The sequence below is a fragment of the Leuciscus leuciscus genome (genome assembly GCF_965113295.1).
Source record: "Leuciscus leuciscus genome assembly, chromosome: 5".
NCBI lineage: Eukaryota > Metazoa > Chordata > Actinopteri > Cypriniformes > Leuciscidae > Leuciscus > Leuciscus leuciscus.
This window is the reverse complement of record NC_138729.1, coordinates 29,089,364-29,107,318: the sequence shown is the minus strand read 5'-3', so window position 1 is coordinate 29,107,318 and position 17,955 is coordinate 29,089,364. Positions and strand designations below refer to the sequence as shown.

At 37.7% G+C, this 17,955-nt stretch overlaps 1 protein-coding gene across 1 annotated transcript; it reads left to right on the top strand.

Annotated features, from left to right (window-relative positions):
• The first annotated feature begins 557 nt into the window (after positions 1–557).
• exoc3l2a (exocyst complex component 3-like 2a) lies at positions 558–14,651 on the top strand. Its single transcript, XM_082169837.1, has 13 exons — positions 558–896; positions 2,889–3,418; positions 3,913–4,133; positions 4,481–5,255; positions 6,834–6,948; positions 7,045–7,155; positions 7,378–7,478; positions 9,663–9,773; positions 10,405–10,540; positions 10,622–10,744; positions 10,839–10,994; positions 11,379–11,500; positions 13,501–14,651. The coding sequence occupies exons 2-13, from the start codon at positions 2,904–2,906 to the stop codon at positions 13,823–13,825; spliced, it is 2,811 nt and encodes a 936-aa protein (XP_082025963.1). The 5' UTR covers positions 558–896; positions 2,889–2,903; the 3' UTR covers positions 13,826–14,651.
• Positions 14,652–17,955: the final 3,304 nt, after the last annotated feature.

Genomic DNA, 17,955 nt, shown 5'->3' with positions numbered 1-17,955 from the left:
TGTGCTTAATCAGGGGTTTTCATTCTGTTTCTGGAGCATCCAAAAATGTGCAGTCCCCAATACTAAAATGAATCTACTAGTGCAGTGATTCCCAACCCTAATGAAATCTTGCATTTGCTGTACAAGACCTGATAATTAGAATGTAAAATATGAGAATCACAGGAACAGCCTATTCCAGCTGTTCTAATAGGATACCTTTAAAAGTTTCAGTTACTATGTCAACTGTTTAAGATTAAGATTATTAACATTAAGATTACTGACACTGTACTGATCTGAGACCTCAGTGAAACCAAGTAACTGTGGATATCTAAACTGTTGTCAAAACATTATCTCTGAATTTATTTATTTATTTATTTACCTTTATTTAACCAGGCAAGTCACTTAAGAACAAGTTCTTATTTTCAACAACAGCCTAGCAGGAGAGTTAAAATCTCCTGAAAGAAAACATAAACGTAAGCAAACATACATTGCTATACACACACATACATTGAATTAAACATGTTTATGTGCATTCAACTCTCGAGTAGCCTATATATGAGTGTATGTGTACTGTACATCTCTGTGTATTTGAAGCTGTACTTGTGTTATGTTATTTGTTGTGTGTGTGTATGTATATAAAGTGTTATGTGTGTAGGCAAGTGTGTGTGTGTGTGTGTGTGTGTGTGTGTGTGTGTGTGTGTGTGTTTGTTTAGGGAGGGTGTCTCTTTTTCCTCAGGAAAATGCATCATCATCTGGTAGCAAACTGAACGGCTGCCTCCAACATTCCAATACAAGGCCCCAAACTCTTGGAGACAGACACACAAACACTTCGGCCCTCTCTTACTGATAGGCTCTCTATCACTCGCACAGACACTGGAATGGATTTGCCCTGAACTGACTGCCCACTACAGCAGAAGGTAAGAGATGCATGTCATTCTTGTACGTTTGTGTTATAATCAATACATATATTTGGATTTTTATCATTTTTTCATACCAGTCAATGAAATATGAGTCCATAAATTCAGTTTTACAATTTTCTTTCTTAATACAGACAAGTTACATGAGTGATTCAATTTAAGATTTAAAATAACTGTTTTCAACTTTAATATATTTTTTCCTGTGATGATAAATCTGAATTTTCAGCATCATTACTCCAGTCTTCAGTGTCACACGATCCTTCAGAAATCTTTCTAATATGGGAATTTGCTGCTCAAGAAACATTAATTATTATTATTATCAATGTTGAAAAAAATTTCAGGATTCTTTGATGAATAGAAAGTTCAAAATCTGAAGTAGAAATCTTTTGTAACATTATAAATGTCTTTACTCTCACTTATGATCAATTTAATGCATCCTTGCTGAAAAAGATATTAATTTATTTCCACACACACAAAAAAGAATTACTGACCCCAAACTTTTGAACAATAGTGTACAATATTACAAAAGCTATCTTTTTTTAAATAAATACTGTTGGTTTTTGTTTTTTTAACTTTCTTTTCATCAAAGAATCCTGAATATATATATATATATGATAATGATGATGAAATCCTTTGCCAGGCACATTTTTATCTTGATAAAACTCAGCAATTAATTGAAATTCATTTCCTTTAGGCAATAAAGATCTGATCCAGACAATTAGATTTTATTGCAACCCTGTTTCTACAGTGGTTATCGAAGAATTTTTTTTCATGTTTATCTGTCTCTAAACATAAACATATTATTTGAGAAATACACATCTCTTCCGTTTTTAACAACAACATTTACAAGTGATGTTTTCTCTTCTGTTAACGGGAATTATGTAAGAACAAAAATACTGACAGAAGGTCCACCTGGAACCCAGACAGTAAATAACCAAATTAGTCAGTTTAATATAGGTTAGGGGTGCAAGTAGTCATTTTAGCTGACACGCATGCCTTGTTCAAGGGTACAATGGTAATGGCTCGTGATTGATTTGAACCTAGAACCTTTTGGTTCCCAGCCCAGATCTTTAACCGCCACACCAGGGGAACTCTGCTCAGAAATAATGCAAGGCAGGGATGCTGAAACACAATCACAGGGGTCACTGTGTGCTACACAACAGCACCTTCCTCCCTCTCCCTTCCTCCCTGCTCTGTCTTTACCTATTTTTCTTCATATATATTTTAAGAGGCTTTGTTCAAATTGCATGAGAAATTCTTAAACACAATAGTAACATCTTGATAGTGTTTACTACTAAAGTAGTCAATTTTTAACATATAGATTGCAGATTGTGTAGAATTTGTTGGTAGATACTTTCTTAATCCCACAAGAGACTTTATAGAAAGCAGTGTTGGAAAGTGAGTGCGTGTAGTTTTTGTGTTTGAGTAAAAAATGTGTTCTGAGAAAGTTTGAGGACAGGAAACTATTCTGACACATCTGGATGGGAGCTTCCATTATAGGAGCTTAAAAACTGCCAACGTCTTCAAAGAACACACACATACACACATACATATGCTGTTAATGCACTCCGCTCACCGGAATACTGAACAATGAGAATGCAACAAGGCAAAGTCATTTAAGACAGACCTGATGAAGGCGGTTTAAACGGGTTTAAACTCTGGTTACCTTTAAGCTGGACACATGGACTACGGACATGCTTGGTGACATGATGGCACAATATACAAGAAAATCTTGCATATTGGAATGACTTAGATGCATTTAACAATAATAAAAAAAATTAATATATTAAAATGTAAATATATTTCATTGAAATTTAAAATAAATAAATACACTTTAAAATTATAAATACACACAAAAAAAAGTTATTTCTGCAGATGTGTGACAAACTGTTTGGAAAAACCTGTAATGTGAGATCTTTAGAATATATAATGCAAATGTGATCGAAACAAGACAATTATGACCAATGTAACGATGTCCATTTCATCTTCTAGTTAACCAGAGCCAGAATGCCCATCCTCAAGAGGCTGCCCAGGAGGTTCAAGAGTAACCACAGCAATGGTGATCTCCAAAAAAGTAACTTAACTAATGGAGAACTCATCCTAAAGAGCAACCATAGCAACGGGGAACTCATTCTGCCACCATCCGATCTGAATCCGTTTGAAGGGGCGTGGGCAGGCAAAGGGTGGAATAATGAAGAGGACGAGGTCTGGAAGAATGGACAGGACTACCAAAGGTCATCTCAGGAGAGCGAAGCACTAGAGAATGAGGCAAACGCAGAGCAGCGTGGAGGGTCAAAGGTCACTGAGGGATCAAAAGAAAAGAGAGGAACTCTGGAGCGAATCTGTGGCTCATCGCCACTGAAGACCCTGGGCAAATTAGGCAAAGGGCTGCGTATGACCGGAAGAAATGTGTGGGGTGCCACTCCTTCACTACGGAGTGCCACTCTCCCGGCAACACCCTCCTCAGGAAAGGAAAAAAAGAACTATCGGCGTGCCTCTGAGGAGATCATGACCTTACTGAGGTGAGAATGCTACTGTGACGTGTTTTAGGATGTGCATATTATAGCAGTGCATTTCAACTGGTCTTTACATTTATGTATCAAACAAAATTAAACGCAAATATGATTAAAATCAGGCAGATCTGATTTTATCTCAATGCGAGCTTGCAATTGACCATAAGAAAGTGGGAGGGTTTAAGCAGACTAAATGATTCGAGAAGTCCAATCAGCAGTATATGTCACCAGAGAGGTGCATTAAAGATGCAGAGTAACATGCATTTGGAAAAAAAGGTGAATTTCCATTTAATGCCGACTTTAATTTTGATGCCATCATTCTTTTTGCATTTTACACAAAACACATTGTACTGTATATATATATATACACATATATATATATTCTGTGTGTGTGTATGTGTGTATATATATGTCTGTGTGTGTGTGATCTTTTTTCTGATTAGTCCTGAAACCCAGCAGATGAGAATCACTGTTATATACTTAACCCATTTTTTAACCCTCAGGTGGGCAGGTCGTCGTAAGGAAAGTGAGCGAAGAGATAGTCTACCTACAGGTGATCTGACCACTGAAAACGATGAAGACAGTCGCAGGCGTCCCTCGTTCCTACGCATGGTCAGTCTGAGCAAACTCAGAGGAGACTCGCTAACAAACCGCAGCTCGCAGGAAGATGAGCAAGAGTTAGTAGAAGAAGAACAGCCGGTCAAACGCAGGGAGCCACTATCAGGTACAACAGTTTTTTTTATTATTGTCTGTAATTGTTTGTACATTTTACGGAACGTACAGAGTGTAACTATTATGCTCACAGGTCTCCATGATTGACCCATAACACCTTGCTTGAGAAGTAAAGGTCCAAAAGTCCCTGTGAGTCATTGGCCAATTAACAAACACTTTCACAGAGACAGGAAATGACATACTTTCTTTGTACAGAAGATCCAACCTGATAAGCTCACCGCAAGGAGAAAAAACTGTGTTAATCTACTGCCTGTTCCAAAGGCAACAACACATCAAGCGAATAAACACATGGCTGTAAATGAAATGAAACACTACTCAATCTCTCTCTTTCTCACTCAGTGTTGGAGATCCTACAATTAGTTAATCAGAGAGACCTCCTGCTTGCTGACACGCACATCCAAGAGCTGGAGAGAGAGTGTGAACTTGACCCCTCCTTCTGGACACAAACCACACCCACTTCAACCACGCCCAACAATATAACTTCTCACACACTCACTTCGCCTCTCTGGCTCCCCCTGTTGCCTGGTTCAGGCAGTGAGGACTCTGGCCCAAGCATGTGGGACGCTGGGCTGCGTAAAGTGAAAGATGTAGAGCTGCTTTACGAGGCTCTTCAGAGAGAAATGTGGGATGTGGTGAGGGAGTCGTTACGCCAGCCCTGCAGCGGGCCTCAGCTTGGCCTGGTGGTGCTGGTCATTCAACAGGAAGAGCAGGCTGATAAGGTTTGGGCCCTACGACAAGAGGCCCAATCCAACGCCCAAGCCAGTGACCAATCTGAAGACCATTCCCGGCCCTCCAAGCGTCCCAGGAGACTGCGTCAAAGGTGGGTGGAGGCTGTGGGAGAGGCAGCTGACTGGTGTCTTCCACAACCAGGGGGCATCGCTGCAGGGCAGATGGGCATGTACTTGGAGCGTTTGAGGGGCAGGGTGGTGGAGGATATGGACGCGGCACGTCGGAATGTGGTGGCGGTTTATCCCGAGGAGTTTGCTGTGTTTCAGGTCTACATGCAGAGCTATCACAGGGCTGTTGCCAAACGACTGAAGACTGTCACTTGTGGCCCGATTCAAATCACAGATACATACTCGCTGCTTGACTGGATCTACAACATTTACAACAGGTATATGCACATGTATATAGACACCGAGGTGTGTTTTCAGTTTTTTCACACACCTTTCCTGCAATCACATTTCACACGGTTCTTGCTTTAATGACCCAGTGGAAGAATGAGCTCAGGTCTATTAATATCAGATGCATTGTTTATTAGAATGAACAACACCGGTACAGAATACCTGGGAGAATTACTGTACACACATTGATGGTCTGGTGTACTAAAAGAAGCCACACCATCAACTTGACAAATTTTTCAGTAGCATGACAGTAGTTGGTATAAAATGAAAACTCACCAAATCTGTTTTCTAAACGCTTGTTATAGACCATATTGTGAACGATTTATGTATTTCTCTATTTATCCACTTTCAAAAAAAAAATTGACCTTGTAATTTTTGATCAGAACATCATAACTGGACCTTCTGGTGAAAACTACAGTGTTCTCTCTGATGATGTATGCAGGACTTCTCCAATCATTTAGTTTGCTTAAACCCCGCCCCTACAAGCTCACGCTCATCTGCCTCTATTTTGGAGCGTGACACCCACATCTCAAAATCCAATCAACAGCCAATGGATAGAACCAAGCCCTACATTTTAAATTTTTTGAAAATCCATTACACTGATGTCTCACAATATGCCATGGAAGTCGCTACTTCCGTTTCATCGTGACTTTAAGTAATGAATCTTTTAGAGCTACGTTTCCTAATGAGTGACTGTATAGCGTGACCAAACAGTACACTGCTATTTTTAATCATGTCTGAGTTGAGAGAATAATCAAATAGGCTCATCTAATTGGTCATGTCTCTATCTCTCTCATTTGTAGCATAATAGTTAAATGCATGTAGAGCTAACTACATGAAATATTGTTTGTGTTGTTGAGTAAATATTGCTGGAATTAAGTAAAGAAATGATCCTGTATTTCAGTAATGGAATATATTGTTGAATATTATATTGAGTGCGGAAAGTGCAGGGGCCATCGAAGAGTAAAAAAAATCCAAAATAAATTGATTAAATTAATAAAGAAGAGCTTGTCACAGTGTCATTAAATTGTATGTAGGGAAATAAGCCCCTTAACACCCACATATGATTGTTGGACTAGTGAATCAGTTAATGACCTTGTATAGCATTGGAAAGTCTGATTTATTGTAGTGAATCGGTTTGATTTTACCGGTCATGTAAACAAATACCTGTACAATATTTTTGAGTCAATTATATAAAATAGGAAGTTGTTGTTTACTAGTATACATTTACCTTTTCTAGTTTGATAATGTCACCCTATTTGAGATTGCTCATTCATTCATGTTTTAGTACCAGCAAACATACAGCTCTGATTCAATTAAATGTCATTAGGTAGTTATATATATATATATTTTTTTTTTATGAAGTAAAATGAATTTTATATAATGTCCTCTTACTAAGCTTTTTGTTTTATTGCTTGTAGGGACGAAAAAAATTGAAACAGTAGCTTGACCGGTGTCTAGTTGTTGGTTCCCCAACACGGCACAACACAAATACACTATAGCTTAGACACGCTAGACATTTATGGACACACAAACGTGCACTAGTTCTGACTGTGAGTGTCTCATAGGGACGTCTTGGCTACAGTTGGAGCAATGGGCACGATAGTGTGTGAAGCGTTAGATCCTCTCCTGCCTGAAGATGTCATAGACCGGCTGGAACAGGACTGCGTCGAAACTGTTTGGGTAACACTTGATTATCAATAATCAAATTATGCATTAATTATTAATTTCTGGAAACAAAGAGTTAAAATGATATCCACTTTGTGTGTGTTTCTGCAGGACAAGATGACTATGGAGCTCTCGCAAGTTTTGGATGATGAAGAAAAGCGATGGGCTCAGACACTGCACATTGAAGAGTATCAGTCTGGCCTCGCCCGTTCTGTTATACAGGTAACATACCCACAATCCTACACATGTACAGCTATTAGCCTACTGCATTCTTCTGAATATGGTCTGAGTGTATGCATGCCTTCCAACTTTGTACTTTTAGAAATATTGGTGAATGCGAGTGAGTGTGTTTAGAAGGTCTTTGTGAATATCTTTTTATATATTTTTTATTATATTCATTCATTCATTCATTCATTCATCTGTGTGTGTTTGTATGTGTTTCAGAGGCTGAAGGTAGATTTGGACAGATCGACAGCTGTCAGTCAGCCACTAGGAGCTCGTGTTGCTCGCTGCACCTTGAATGGACTTGCAGATTTCTTGCACAGGTGAGATGGGGACATGAGCAGGGGCGCCTTTATATAACCAGAGACCCCCCAACAAAATGTCATTAGGCCATTGTTCAATACATAGACATAGATTTGTGCTCATGTATGAATACATTCAAATGACATAGCTATGGAAATGTTTTTTTCCTTGTTTTTCTAGCTGAAAAGTCCTTGATAATGTCAGTAAAATCCAATTTTTGGAGAATGTCACTCTCAATAGACATTATTATTATTATTATTATTATTATTATTATTAGTTTACCAAAGCCAGTTTTGAGAATGATTTGAGAATTTGAGTGTCGAAATATCCTGTTCACACAGTGGTTTACAATGTCTCCTAAACTGTCTGTATGAACATACAACGGGATCTATCAACTCTAAACATAGTGACAGGAACTAAAGTAATATCAACATAAATAAAACTGTAAATTATTATCATATTTGATACAACAAAAGTCGAGGCGCAAGTCCATCCATCAAATTATCAGACAGCAGCTTTAATACTTGAGTGAGAGCAGATAATTTGAGTCACACACTGACCACAAAACTGACCTTCAGCCCATGGAAGCCTGTGCATTAATGTGCACCTGGACGTAAGAGTATGATCATAAAGATGCTGATGATGAAAAACCCATGGCAAAAATTATGATCATGTTTAAGTAGGCTACTCGTATTAATTGATCTTATCATATAAGTAAATGTTTAAATTATATTTACTTCATAAAGCTCCTAAAATATATTCATGTTAGAATGCATTGTAGTCAAACCTTTCACCACACAATTAAAGCTATTTCATAAGAGAATCTGACATGGTCAACACAATAACTAATAATTATATAATAATAACTAACTTTCGAAGGTTGAGCACTTTTTTTGCATTCTAGTAACTCAAACAGTAGAGCTTGATGTTTGTAATGCCAACGTCATGGGTTTGACTCCCAGGATATTGCCAGAACTGATTGAAATGTTTAAATCTCAAAAATGTAAAGCACTTTGCATAAAAGAGTCTGCCAAATGCAGAAATGTAAAGGTAAAATGTTTTTCATTTGTGTCTCAGTCTTAAAGAGTTCGTTCACCTAAAAATGAAAATTCCATTATCATTTACTCACCCTCATGTTGCTCCAAAACCTCAAGACTTTTGTTCATCTTCAAAACACAAATGAAGATATTTTTTTAATGAAATCTATGAGATTTCTGTGCCTCCATTGACAGTCCACACAAACTACCACTTTGACGGTTCAAAAAGTTCATAAAGAGATCGTAAAACTAATCCATATGAATTGAGCGGTTTAGTCGAAACTTTCTGAAGAGACTTTATCGCTTTATAATAATAATAATTCATTATATTTATATAACGCTTTTCTCTGCACTCAAAGCGCTTTACATGGAAGGGCTCAACCCTGCTTAGCTTCAGTGGGCAACCAGTCTTGGGCTACAGGGTGATATGGCTGCTGGCATTATCCTTTATTATATATTATATATATATATATATATATATATATATATATATATTATATAATATTCTTTATTATATAAAGAACAGACTGAATTTAGGCTTTTATTCACATATAAACATTGATCAACGAACAGAAGCTTAACCGTACGTTCTTGATGCGGAAGAACAAAACTCATTGGTTCTTTCGAAGCTCAACCATGTTGCGTAACCACTGATCTATATAATATTTAATAATAGATCAGTGTACGTAACACACACGACTGAAGCTCATTGATTCTTGCACGTCAAGCGAACATGCTTGAGCTTCATTTTACCATAACTGATGTGTGAATTGATGAATGTTTATACGTGAATAAATGCCTAAATCAAATCTGTTCATCATATAAAGTGATCATGTCTCAATATCGACTAAACCGCTCTATTTTTTTTATTAGTTTTACGATCTTTTTGAAGGGTCAAAGTGTCAGTTGCGTAGAATGTCAATGGAGGGACATAATCGCTCAGATTTCATTACAAATATTTTCATTTGTATTTCAAAGATGAATGAAAGTCTTACGGTTTTTGGATCAACATGAGGGTGAACTAATGTGAACTGATTTTTTGGGTGAACTAACCATTTAAGTTCCTCCGTTATATTCTATAAGTGTCTTATTCATTTCTGTTTTAAATAGGGGAAATCTAAAAATAATGGAATTGTGTGTGTGTTTGTGTGTCTGTGTGGTATTTAGTTTCCAGAGAAAGGTTGAGATGTTTCATGACACGCAGTCAGAGTTTGGGGATCATGGGGATGGTTATGTCTCCAGGACCATCTCTCTTGTCAACTGTGTTCCACCATTCAGGTTTTTCATCTTATTCACCATGTCTATTTATTCCAATCTCTCCCAACTTGGAGTTTTTTTTTTTTGAGGACTGTAAGAAAAAAAATCTAAGTTTAGAATTTATATTTTCTACATTTTATATTTTTAAAGATGGATGTTCTTCAGAGAAATGCAGATCTCTTGCTAGGCTAGAAATCACTGGGCATATCTGTTTGATTTTTACAAAAAATACACTGTAATAAAAAAAAAAACTTGAAAAAAAGAAATGGTAATTTTCTGCCAGGACATTTCATTTAACTGTAAAACACAATGCAATGTATAATTCAAAATACAGGTAAAACATCTGACATCTTAGATATTCAGTGTTCGTTTAAAGAGAATGCTATACAGAGTTATTTTTTAATGTGTATTTTTATAACAAAAAGAAAATAATAGATCATGATTCTGTAGATAGTCAGGACAGTCATAACTCAAATCATCAGTAAACCAAATGTACATATAAAACTCATAAAAACACTTTTGTGAAGGATTTCAGTTTGTAAAATATATCAATGAATAATACAAATACTATAGAAAGAATAATGCAATGAAATAGCACAGAGATTAAAAAGAAATAAATTATAAGATGACTTAACTGTGTTGAACTGTGTAGGAATTTTGTGGAGCGCTGTCATCTGTGTGACACCCTTGGCAGTGAGGACGTCTCCCAGCGAGCTCAATCCTCTCTGGAGCGAATTGTTAACCAGTCAGTGCGAGTTCTTTCAGACATACTGTTTGAACACATCAGGGTGAGACATATGCACAGGTTCACATCTGGCCTAGAAATGTTTCCCAATGCATTCATTGATGATTTTCTGGCATGATTCCAGCCATTCTTCGATAAACTGGTGAAGAGGAAGTGGCTGGATAACAATGAGGCCTATGAGAGCATTGAGATGACCATTAAACAGCACTTTAAAAAGTTCAGAAGAATGGACTGCCCTCCATATCAGGTATGACATACAGTACATGCATGCCAGGACACACGCATGCTCACAGGCTCATTGGTTGGTTGGTCGGTTGATTGATTATCTGATTGGCTGACAGGCATTGGTGAATGAGGTGCACAGGCGGGTCCTGGTTGAATATGTTCGTGCCATCATGAGGGGGCGGGTCATCTGTACGTCACTCAAAATGAGGAAGAGAGTGGCTTTCCGTCTGCAGGATGAGGCCAAACAGCTGAAGGCTCTTTTTAAAGATCTGGTCAGTGCCACTAGTTTTCATATTATGCCTTACATTATCTTAAAGTTATCACGCCAAATGACCCCCAAATATGATGCGAAGGACCTTATAATGTACAAAGATGCATCTATAGTGTGAAAAATACAAATATTATAGATGATTAAATTGTTATGTGGAAAATGTTTACTTTCTATTAAGCTGACATTATCTTTTTTCATCCCAACATTAGAGTACTGTTAGGTATATAATCATTAAACATAAAACCATGGCTGTGAATAGAATAAAAGCATTTGTGATTTGCGAAAAGCCATTACAAATCAGGTTGAAACAGAAGTATTTTATTTTATTTTAACCAAAAATGCCAACACCAAAGTTAGTCCTCACTCTGTCTTTTTCTTTTCTCAGGAGTCAACTTCCTCCTGGTTGGACAGTGTGATTGTTCACCTGGCTGACATCATAGCGTTGGAGGACACTCCCTCTATTCAGATGGAAGTTGGGCTTTTGGTGAAGGAATTTCCAGATATACGGTAAGACCGCCAGGGCAAAAGCATCAAAACCATTTTCAGAGTTCCGTGATGAAACTGCGTAGGGTTTAAGCACTAGCAGGGATACCAAGAAATGGCAAATGTATGGTTGGGTCGAAACATTCTCTCCTTCTGATCAGCTCCAACTCCATTCCGGGTTTTCCATTTCCTCACTAGTGACATAAATCTGCTCAAAATGAGAGAAAATACAGATTTTCTGACTTTCATAAACCCTCTCCATGCTTCAGACAAATGCACTCACTGCATGCTATCCAATGCATGAACAGAGATGCGTTGAACTACAATGGTCAAACACATCTGTCTAGTAAAAATGCGTTCTGTGTGTGAATGACCCTTTAGAAAGCTACTTGACCAATGAAATTTGATGACCAGTCCAGAACCAAGTGTTGTTTAAAAACTGCTATAAAACTGAAGCCGAATGTAGAACCGGATGTTGATTTTATATATCATAAACCAGAAGGAAAGTGTTTTATTAGCTCCTAGAGCACTCGGTAACTTTGTCAGTTTACAGTTGCATTAATACAATTTTACTGAACACTTTTAGACCTCCGGAAGGGTAGAACCTGAACTCTGTCATCTCAAAGTGCTTTCATTCATGAAAAATTCCCCTCTTATTTCCTTGAGAACTATTTTTCACAACACCTCTCTGTTTCCTGAGGTCGTTCTAAGAATGTCTGACTGAAAATAGTTACCGTGATGCTCCATCTCAGTGCCAACTTTCCTTTATGTGGACGGGAGGGAACAGCAGACAGTAAACAGGGGAATGGGTGAGATGTGACCCCACTTTAGTTGTGTTTTTGTTTGGATGAAGAGAAATGTGTGAGTGTGTGTGCTCAGTCACTGGCTGGCAGTGCTCCTGCTTGCTGACGCACGACCCTCCTCAGCAGACAGGAAGTGGCTGTGGAGTACTTCCTGTTCCTGCCAGGTCACAGGAGACTGACTGGTGCCACACTCCAATCAAATACACACACACACACCAAGTAAAGATCAAAAGCCAAAAAAGTGGAGGCTACTTAACTTCTCTTTGTGCTTTGCAGTGTAGTTTCCTGTTTTTTTACTGTCTGTCTATGTTAAAGTTTGTCACAGATAACACTGTCACATTGTTATCTATAGGCAGGACATGCCATCTTAGTACAGAGCGCTAACTCTGAGTTGGCTTTTTGAGCCATGAGCACTGTCAAGGGAGCATTACAAAGAAACACATTTGGACTACATTGCTCAAATTACTTTTGCCTGAAATAATGGACTTTTTTAAGTAATATTATACTATAATGTATATCTTAAAGTTTCTTTTTTTCTCTTTATCTAAATAATGGAAATTGATTGGTATGAATGATTCTTTAAAAAGTGGTAATTTGTTGAAAACTACTGAGAAAGACAACATGATCTTTTTAAATGCATGATATCGGTTCCATATTTATCAGACGATATTTTTTGTAATGTATAAATAAAATACAATTTCAATTTTTGTAAAGTTTTTTTTTTTTAAGAAATAGAAAAAATATTGCCTTAGAAAAAAACTAAAATAAGGTTGTTCTACTAAAGTACTAGAAAAGTACCAAAACTGAAATAAAAATAAATTGAAACTATATAAAAAAACAACATAAAAATGACAAAAGCACATAAAAAATTACTAAAACTAAAATGAGAATTTATTTATTAGAAAATATTAATAAATACTGTAATAGTTAGAAATAACACTGGATGTGATGCTCAAACTCACTTGTAGCATTTTTACTGCTTTAATTTGTTTTTTAGTAATGGTATTTGTATATAGAATTTTAATATCAGCCATTTATAGCTGTAAGATAATGATTATTATTATTGGTAAGTTTTTCTTCCATTTCTTGTGAGCTCTATATTTTAATTGACTATACTCTCATTTTTTATTTTTTTTATCTAGGTTCATATACTTTGTTTTCAACCACGAATAATGTATATGAACCATTATGCCCTCTCACCCTCATTCTCTCCTCTCACAGGAGAAGACATATCTCTGCTGTGTTGAATGTTCGTGGGATGGTGCATCAGACAGACCGCCAGGAGATTCTAGCTGTGGTCCGGGACTTAGAGACCAGCGACAGCTCCATCAATCTGCCCCGAGATCGTGCCCTCTTCTCTGAAATTGCAGTGGCCAAAGACATGTCCTGTCTGGGGCTGGTTCTGATCCGCTTTGGTCTGACTGTGTCATCGTGGGTCGCCAGTGCCCGGCCATGCCGGGGTAGCCAGAGTAGAAGGAGCCGGAATGAAAAACATGCAGATAACAGACCACTGTCAAGCCATGCAAAGCGCTTTACTGAACCTTAAAGATAATGAAATACAGCATAACTACAACGCATAGCATTCTGATATTTAAAAATGACACAATAATGCTAAAAATACATAGCATCACAACAAATATTACATAATCAAATCAGTAGGCTATAACATAAAGCAAAGATTGAAGAGATTAAAGATGGCATAAATTGTGCTCTCTCAATTTTTACTCAGTCAGTTGTTTCAGACTAGATGAATGTGGTCAGAGCCCAGTCAAAAGGGACGATAGGATGAGTTCATGACAGCAAAGTAAAATCACAACAATACTTGTCCTTCAGTACACAGCTGGAGCGGAACAAGTCAGTGGACACTTCAAAGGACGGGAAATAGTCTATAATTCTCTCTCGCTTTAAAACAGGCTAGTGGACTGCTGTAGCTGGACCTCTGTCGTGTGAACAGCCACATCATTTGAGAGGAGTGGGGACTTGCTGAAATTTTTATTAGTGCAGGCTGTGTTCAGAACACTGATTTAGCTTGACATTAAATCACACACAGAACAAATGCATGTATATGATGTATCAAACACCAGGTACAGTTCTACAATGCATAAACAGCCACGTTTCTGATTGTGTTATTTTGAGAAGTGAAAATCTGAAAATGGGTTAAACATGGTTGTCTGTGACATTTAAAGAATGTGAATGAAAATCGCTCTGATTTTGTATTTGTGCTAATGTTTAGGATTCTGTTCATCTCATTCGTGTCTAATCACTGTTCAGATCTGAGCTACTGAGAAAAAAAAAACTGCCAGGAATTAAATGTATTTGATATTCTTTCAGGTAAAAAAGAAATAAAGCCCCATTGACTGGGAAATTAATTACATTGTAATTAAATTGCTGTTTTTATACATTACTATTCAAAAGTTTGTAAAATGTTTTAAATGTTTTTGAAAGAAGTCTCTTATACTCACCAAGGCTGCATTTATTTGATCAGAAAATCAGTAAAAACAGTAATGTTGTGAAATATTATTGCAATTTAAAATAAATGCTTTATAATTTAATATATTTAAATTTTTTTATTTATTCCTGTTATGGCAAAGCTGAATTTTCAGCATCATTTCTTCAGTCTTCTAATATGCTGATTTGCTGCTCAAGAAACCTTTCTTATCAATGTCGAAAAAAAAGTTGTGCTGCTTAATATTATTGTTATTGTTTTTTTATCGTTTTTTTTCTTTTTCAGGATTCTTTGATTAATAGAACATTAAAAAAAACAGCATTTATTAGAAAGACATTTTTGTAAATGTTCACTTGATCAATTTAATGCATTCCTGCTGAAAAAAATTATTTTCTTTTTTTTAAACGTACAGACCTCAAACTTTTGAACAGTAGTGTACATTTTAATCTACACTATTTAAATTTTACATGTTGCGTTAATACTTCTAACTAAAGACTTGTACTGCCAGGTTGAGTTCTGCTGACATCCATCAGCTGAGGATGTTTTGGGTAACTGGTCTATTCCTGTTGTTCTGAGAGGTGCCAAACGAGTCCCCTTATCAGAGCCAAGTCTACACACCACCACAGGCGGTCACTTCCTTTTCAACACAACAACCCTGTTTTATCCCAAACATGCTTGCTGTCAAGAGTAATGAACACACACACTCATGACAATAGACACACGTGAATAAGGAAATTAAAGTCAGCAGGATTTTCCTCTAATGCCACTTAAGTTAAATATAAAATATTGCAGATTCATTTTCTTTGAATTCCAGATAATTTTTTTTTAAATCAGACAATCAATAATAGCTCAAACAGTGAATCTTATTTGAAGAGTACAGAGGCTCCCTAAAGAACATGAATTTCAAAATTAGATTGTCAATTTAAATCTCAAATTGCTCAAATTATGTTGAGGTTTTCTTGAATTTACTTGGGCACTGAGTAACTGTACCCTTTAACACCTATGCATTATAATTAAACATTTAGTCAAGACAATAAAATAAACTGTAAAAACATTTTTAATTTTAATTAACTTTTTTAACAAAAACTGACTACTTAATCTGAACAAAAGCTGTTTTTTAACAAACAACAAACCCGTAAGACCTTCGTAACACAAATATTTTGGATGAAATCCAAGAGGTTTCTGACTCCTCCATAGACAGCAACGCAACAACCACTTTCAAGGCCCAGAAAGGTAGTAAAGACATTGTTAAAATAGTCCATGTGACTACAGTGGTAATAAACCTTAATTTATGAAGCGATGAGAATACTTTTTGTGTGCAAAATACAAACAAAAATAACGACTTTATTGAAATATTTATTCTCTTCTGTGTCAGTCTTTTATGCTGTTTACGTTAGAGTCCTGCACGGGTTCGGGTACCCGCAAATTTTGCTCAAACGGGTGAAAAATATCCAACTGTGTCGGGTGCGGGTCGGGTCAGACACGGGGGAAACACGGGTCTAAACACGGGTTTAAAACAATCACATGCAAACGTAAAAATATATGCATATTTTTAGGGACACAAAAATATTCCTGTATTTCAAGTTGATAAAATAATTAAAAATTCACATCAGTTTATTTGTGCCCACGCGCCACGCCCTCCCAGGATCTATAAGGTTACCTAGGTTACTTTCACTTTTAAAAATTCCTCATAACCGCGCGCGCGAGATCTGCTTGCGGTCGTCGAGATGGATGCTGAGGAGTTGAAGAAAAGAATAGCTAGAGGAGATTGTAAAGTTGTCGACAATACGTCATCAAAAATCAAGTCCAGTGTGTGGGAGAAATTTGGAGTTATCTGAAGAAAACAATATTGTGAAATGCTTTGCTGCATGCATGTTCGTGTTGGATAGCCGCAAATGTGGAACTTCATCGCCGAGGAAGCACGCAGATAACTGTGGTAACAAACCAAGCAGTTCTATTGAACAGTATTTTTCAAATTTAACAGTGTTCAGTATGAGTGGTGTGCAGGGCGTGTTTGAACCCAAAATTGTCAGATGTAGGCTAGACGAAATTGCGTGGCAGATATAGTGTTGTAGCCGCGTCTGTTACTCAGTTTTGTGGTAACGTTAGCCATGTTCTTCATGTACCGGCCCTTTGACAGCTTCGGCTGAAGTTGTCCTTGTGTTAATTGTCGTTATAACTTCTGTATGACCTGGCAATAAACATTTTTGTAATTGTGTCTATAATGTGATTGGCTAAACTGATTTTATTTCGGGTGCGGGTCGGGTGTCGGTTCTATTTTATAGGTGAACTAAGTAACTTCTTTTACCTTAACTGAACAGCTTCGGAGTCATTGGAATGGTTATATTACTTATTTCGGGTTGAATGGTGGTCGTTTCGCACCCCCCTGGTGCCCGTGAGCGGAAAATACGCACTTGCAACTTTGAGCCGGCGGGTCGCCGGCCGCTATCAGGTCTCGCGATGTAAACAATTGCTTTACAGGCCAAAAGAAATATGCTAAAATGCTGTCATTATTGCGCTCCCTCACGCTGTCCGAACCTGAATGAAGAAGACGTTTTAAAGAACGTCCCATCTGCTTTGATGTCGTTAATCTATAGCCTCTGGTGTCTGAGAATCTCCAACGAGTTTTTACAACAGTGTTGTCAAATATCTATTCCGAAGCTGTGGGGGGAGCTCTAGAGAGAAACCTGCCAGCAAAAAGCGAGAATACAGCGAAGAAATCCCGAAGCTACTGAGTGCTGCTTTAAGCGGGTCGGGTCGGGTGCGGATTTTAATTAGTGCTGTTGACGGATAACGGGTCGGATGCGGTTTGAAGCACTGCTGGGTACGGGCGGGTGCGGATTTACAAAATCGGACCCGTGCAGGACTCTGGTTTACGTTGTAACCACAGAGCAGCACTTCCGGGTTATAAGTCAGAACGCAGATGCCAATTGGCCAGCTCCTGCGTCAGCATAACATGCATGCATCGTGGTGCTCACGTGAACAGCGTTGGCCAATTGGCGTCGGGGTCAATCTGGCATCCCCAACCTGAGTTGTAGAGCCTCCACCTATTTCAAGCTTCCCTCAGAAGGTCATGAACACGATCTCTGAGGCTAGGGCATCTCCTACCAGAGGCCTTTATATGCAAAAATGGGCTATCTTTTCCGGCTGGTGCGCGGCCTGGCATATAGACCCCATGTCTTGTGAGATCGCATCCATTCTCTCTTTCCTGCAGGAACTGTTGGATGGCG

What these genes read in the sequence shown, in the direction of transcription:
- exoc3l2a (XM_082169837.1), top strand. Translation starts at nt 2,904, where the DNA reads ATGCCCATCCTCAAGAGGCTGCCCAGGAGGTTCAAGAGTAACCACAGC. An exon ending in TGGACTGCCCTCCATATCAG is followed by an intron (nt 10,745 to 10,838) that starts GTATGACATACA and finishes ATTGGCTGACAG; the next exon opens with GCATTGGTGAATGAGGTGCA. An exon ending in AAGGAATTTCCAGATATACG is followed by an intron (nt 11,501 to 13,500) that starts GTAAGACCGCCA and finishes CTCCTCTCACAG; the next exon opens with GAGAAGACATATCTCTGCTG.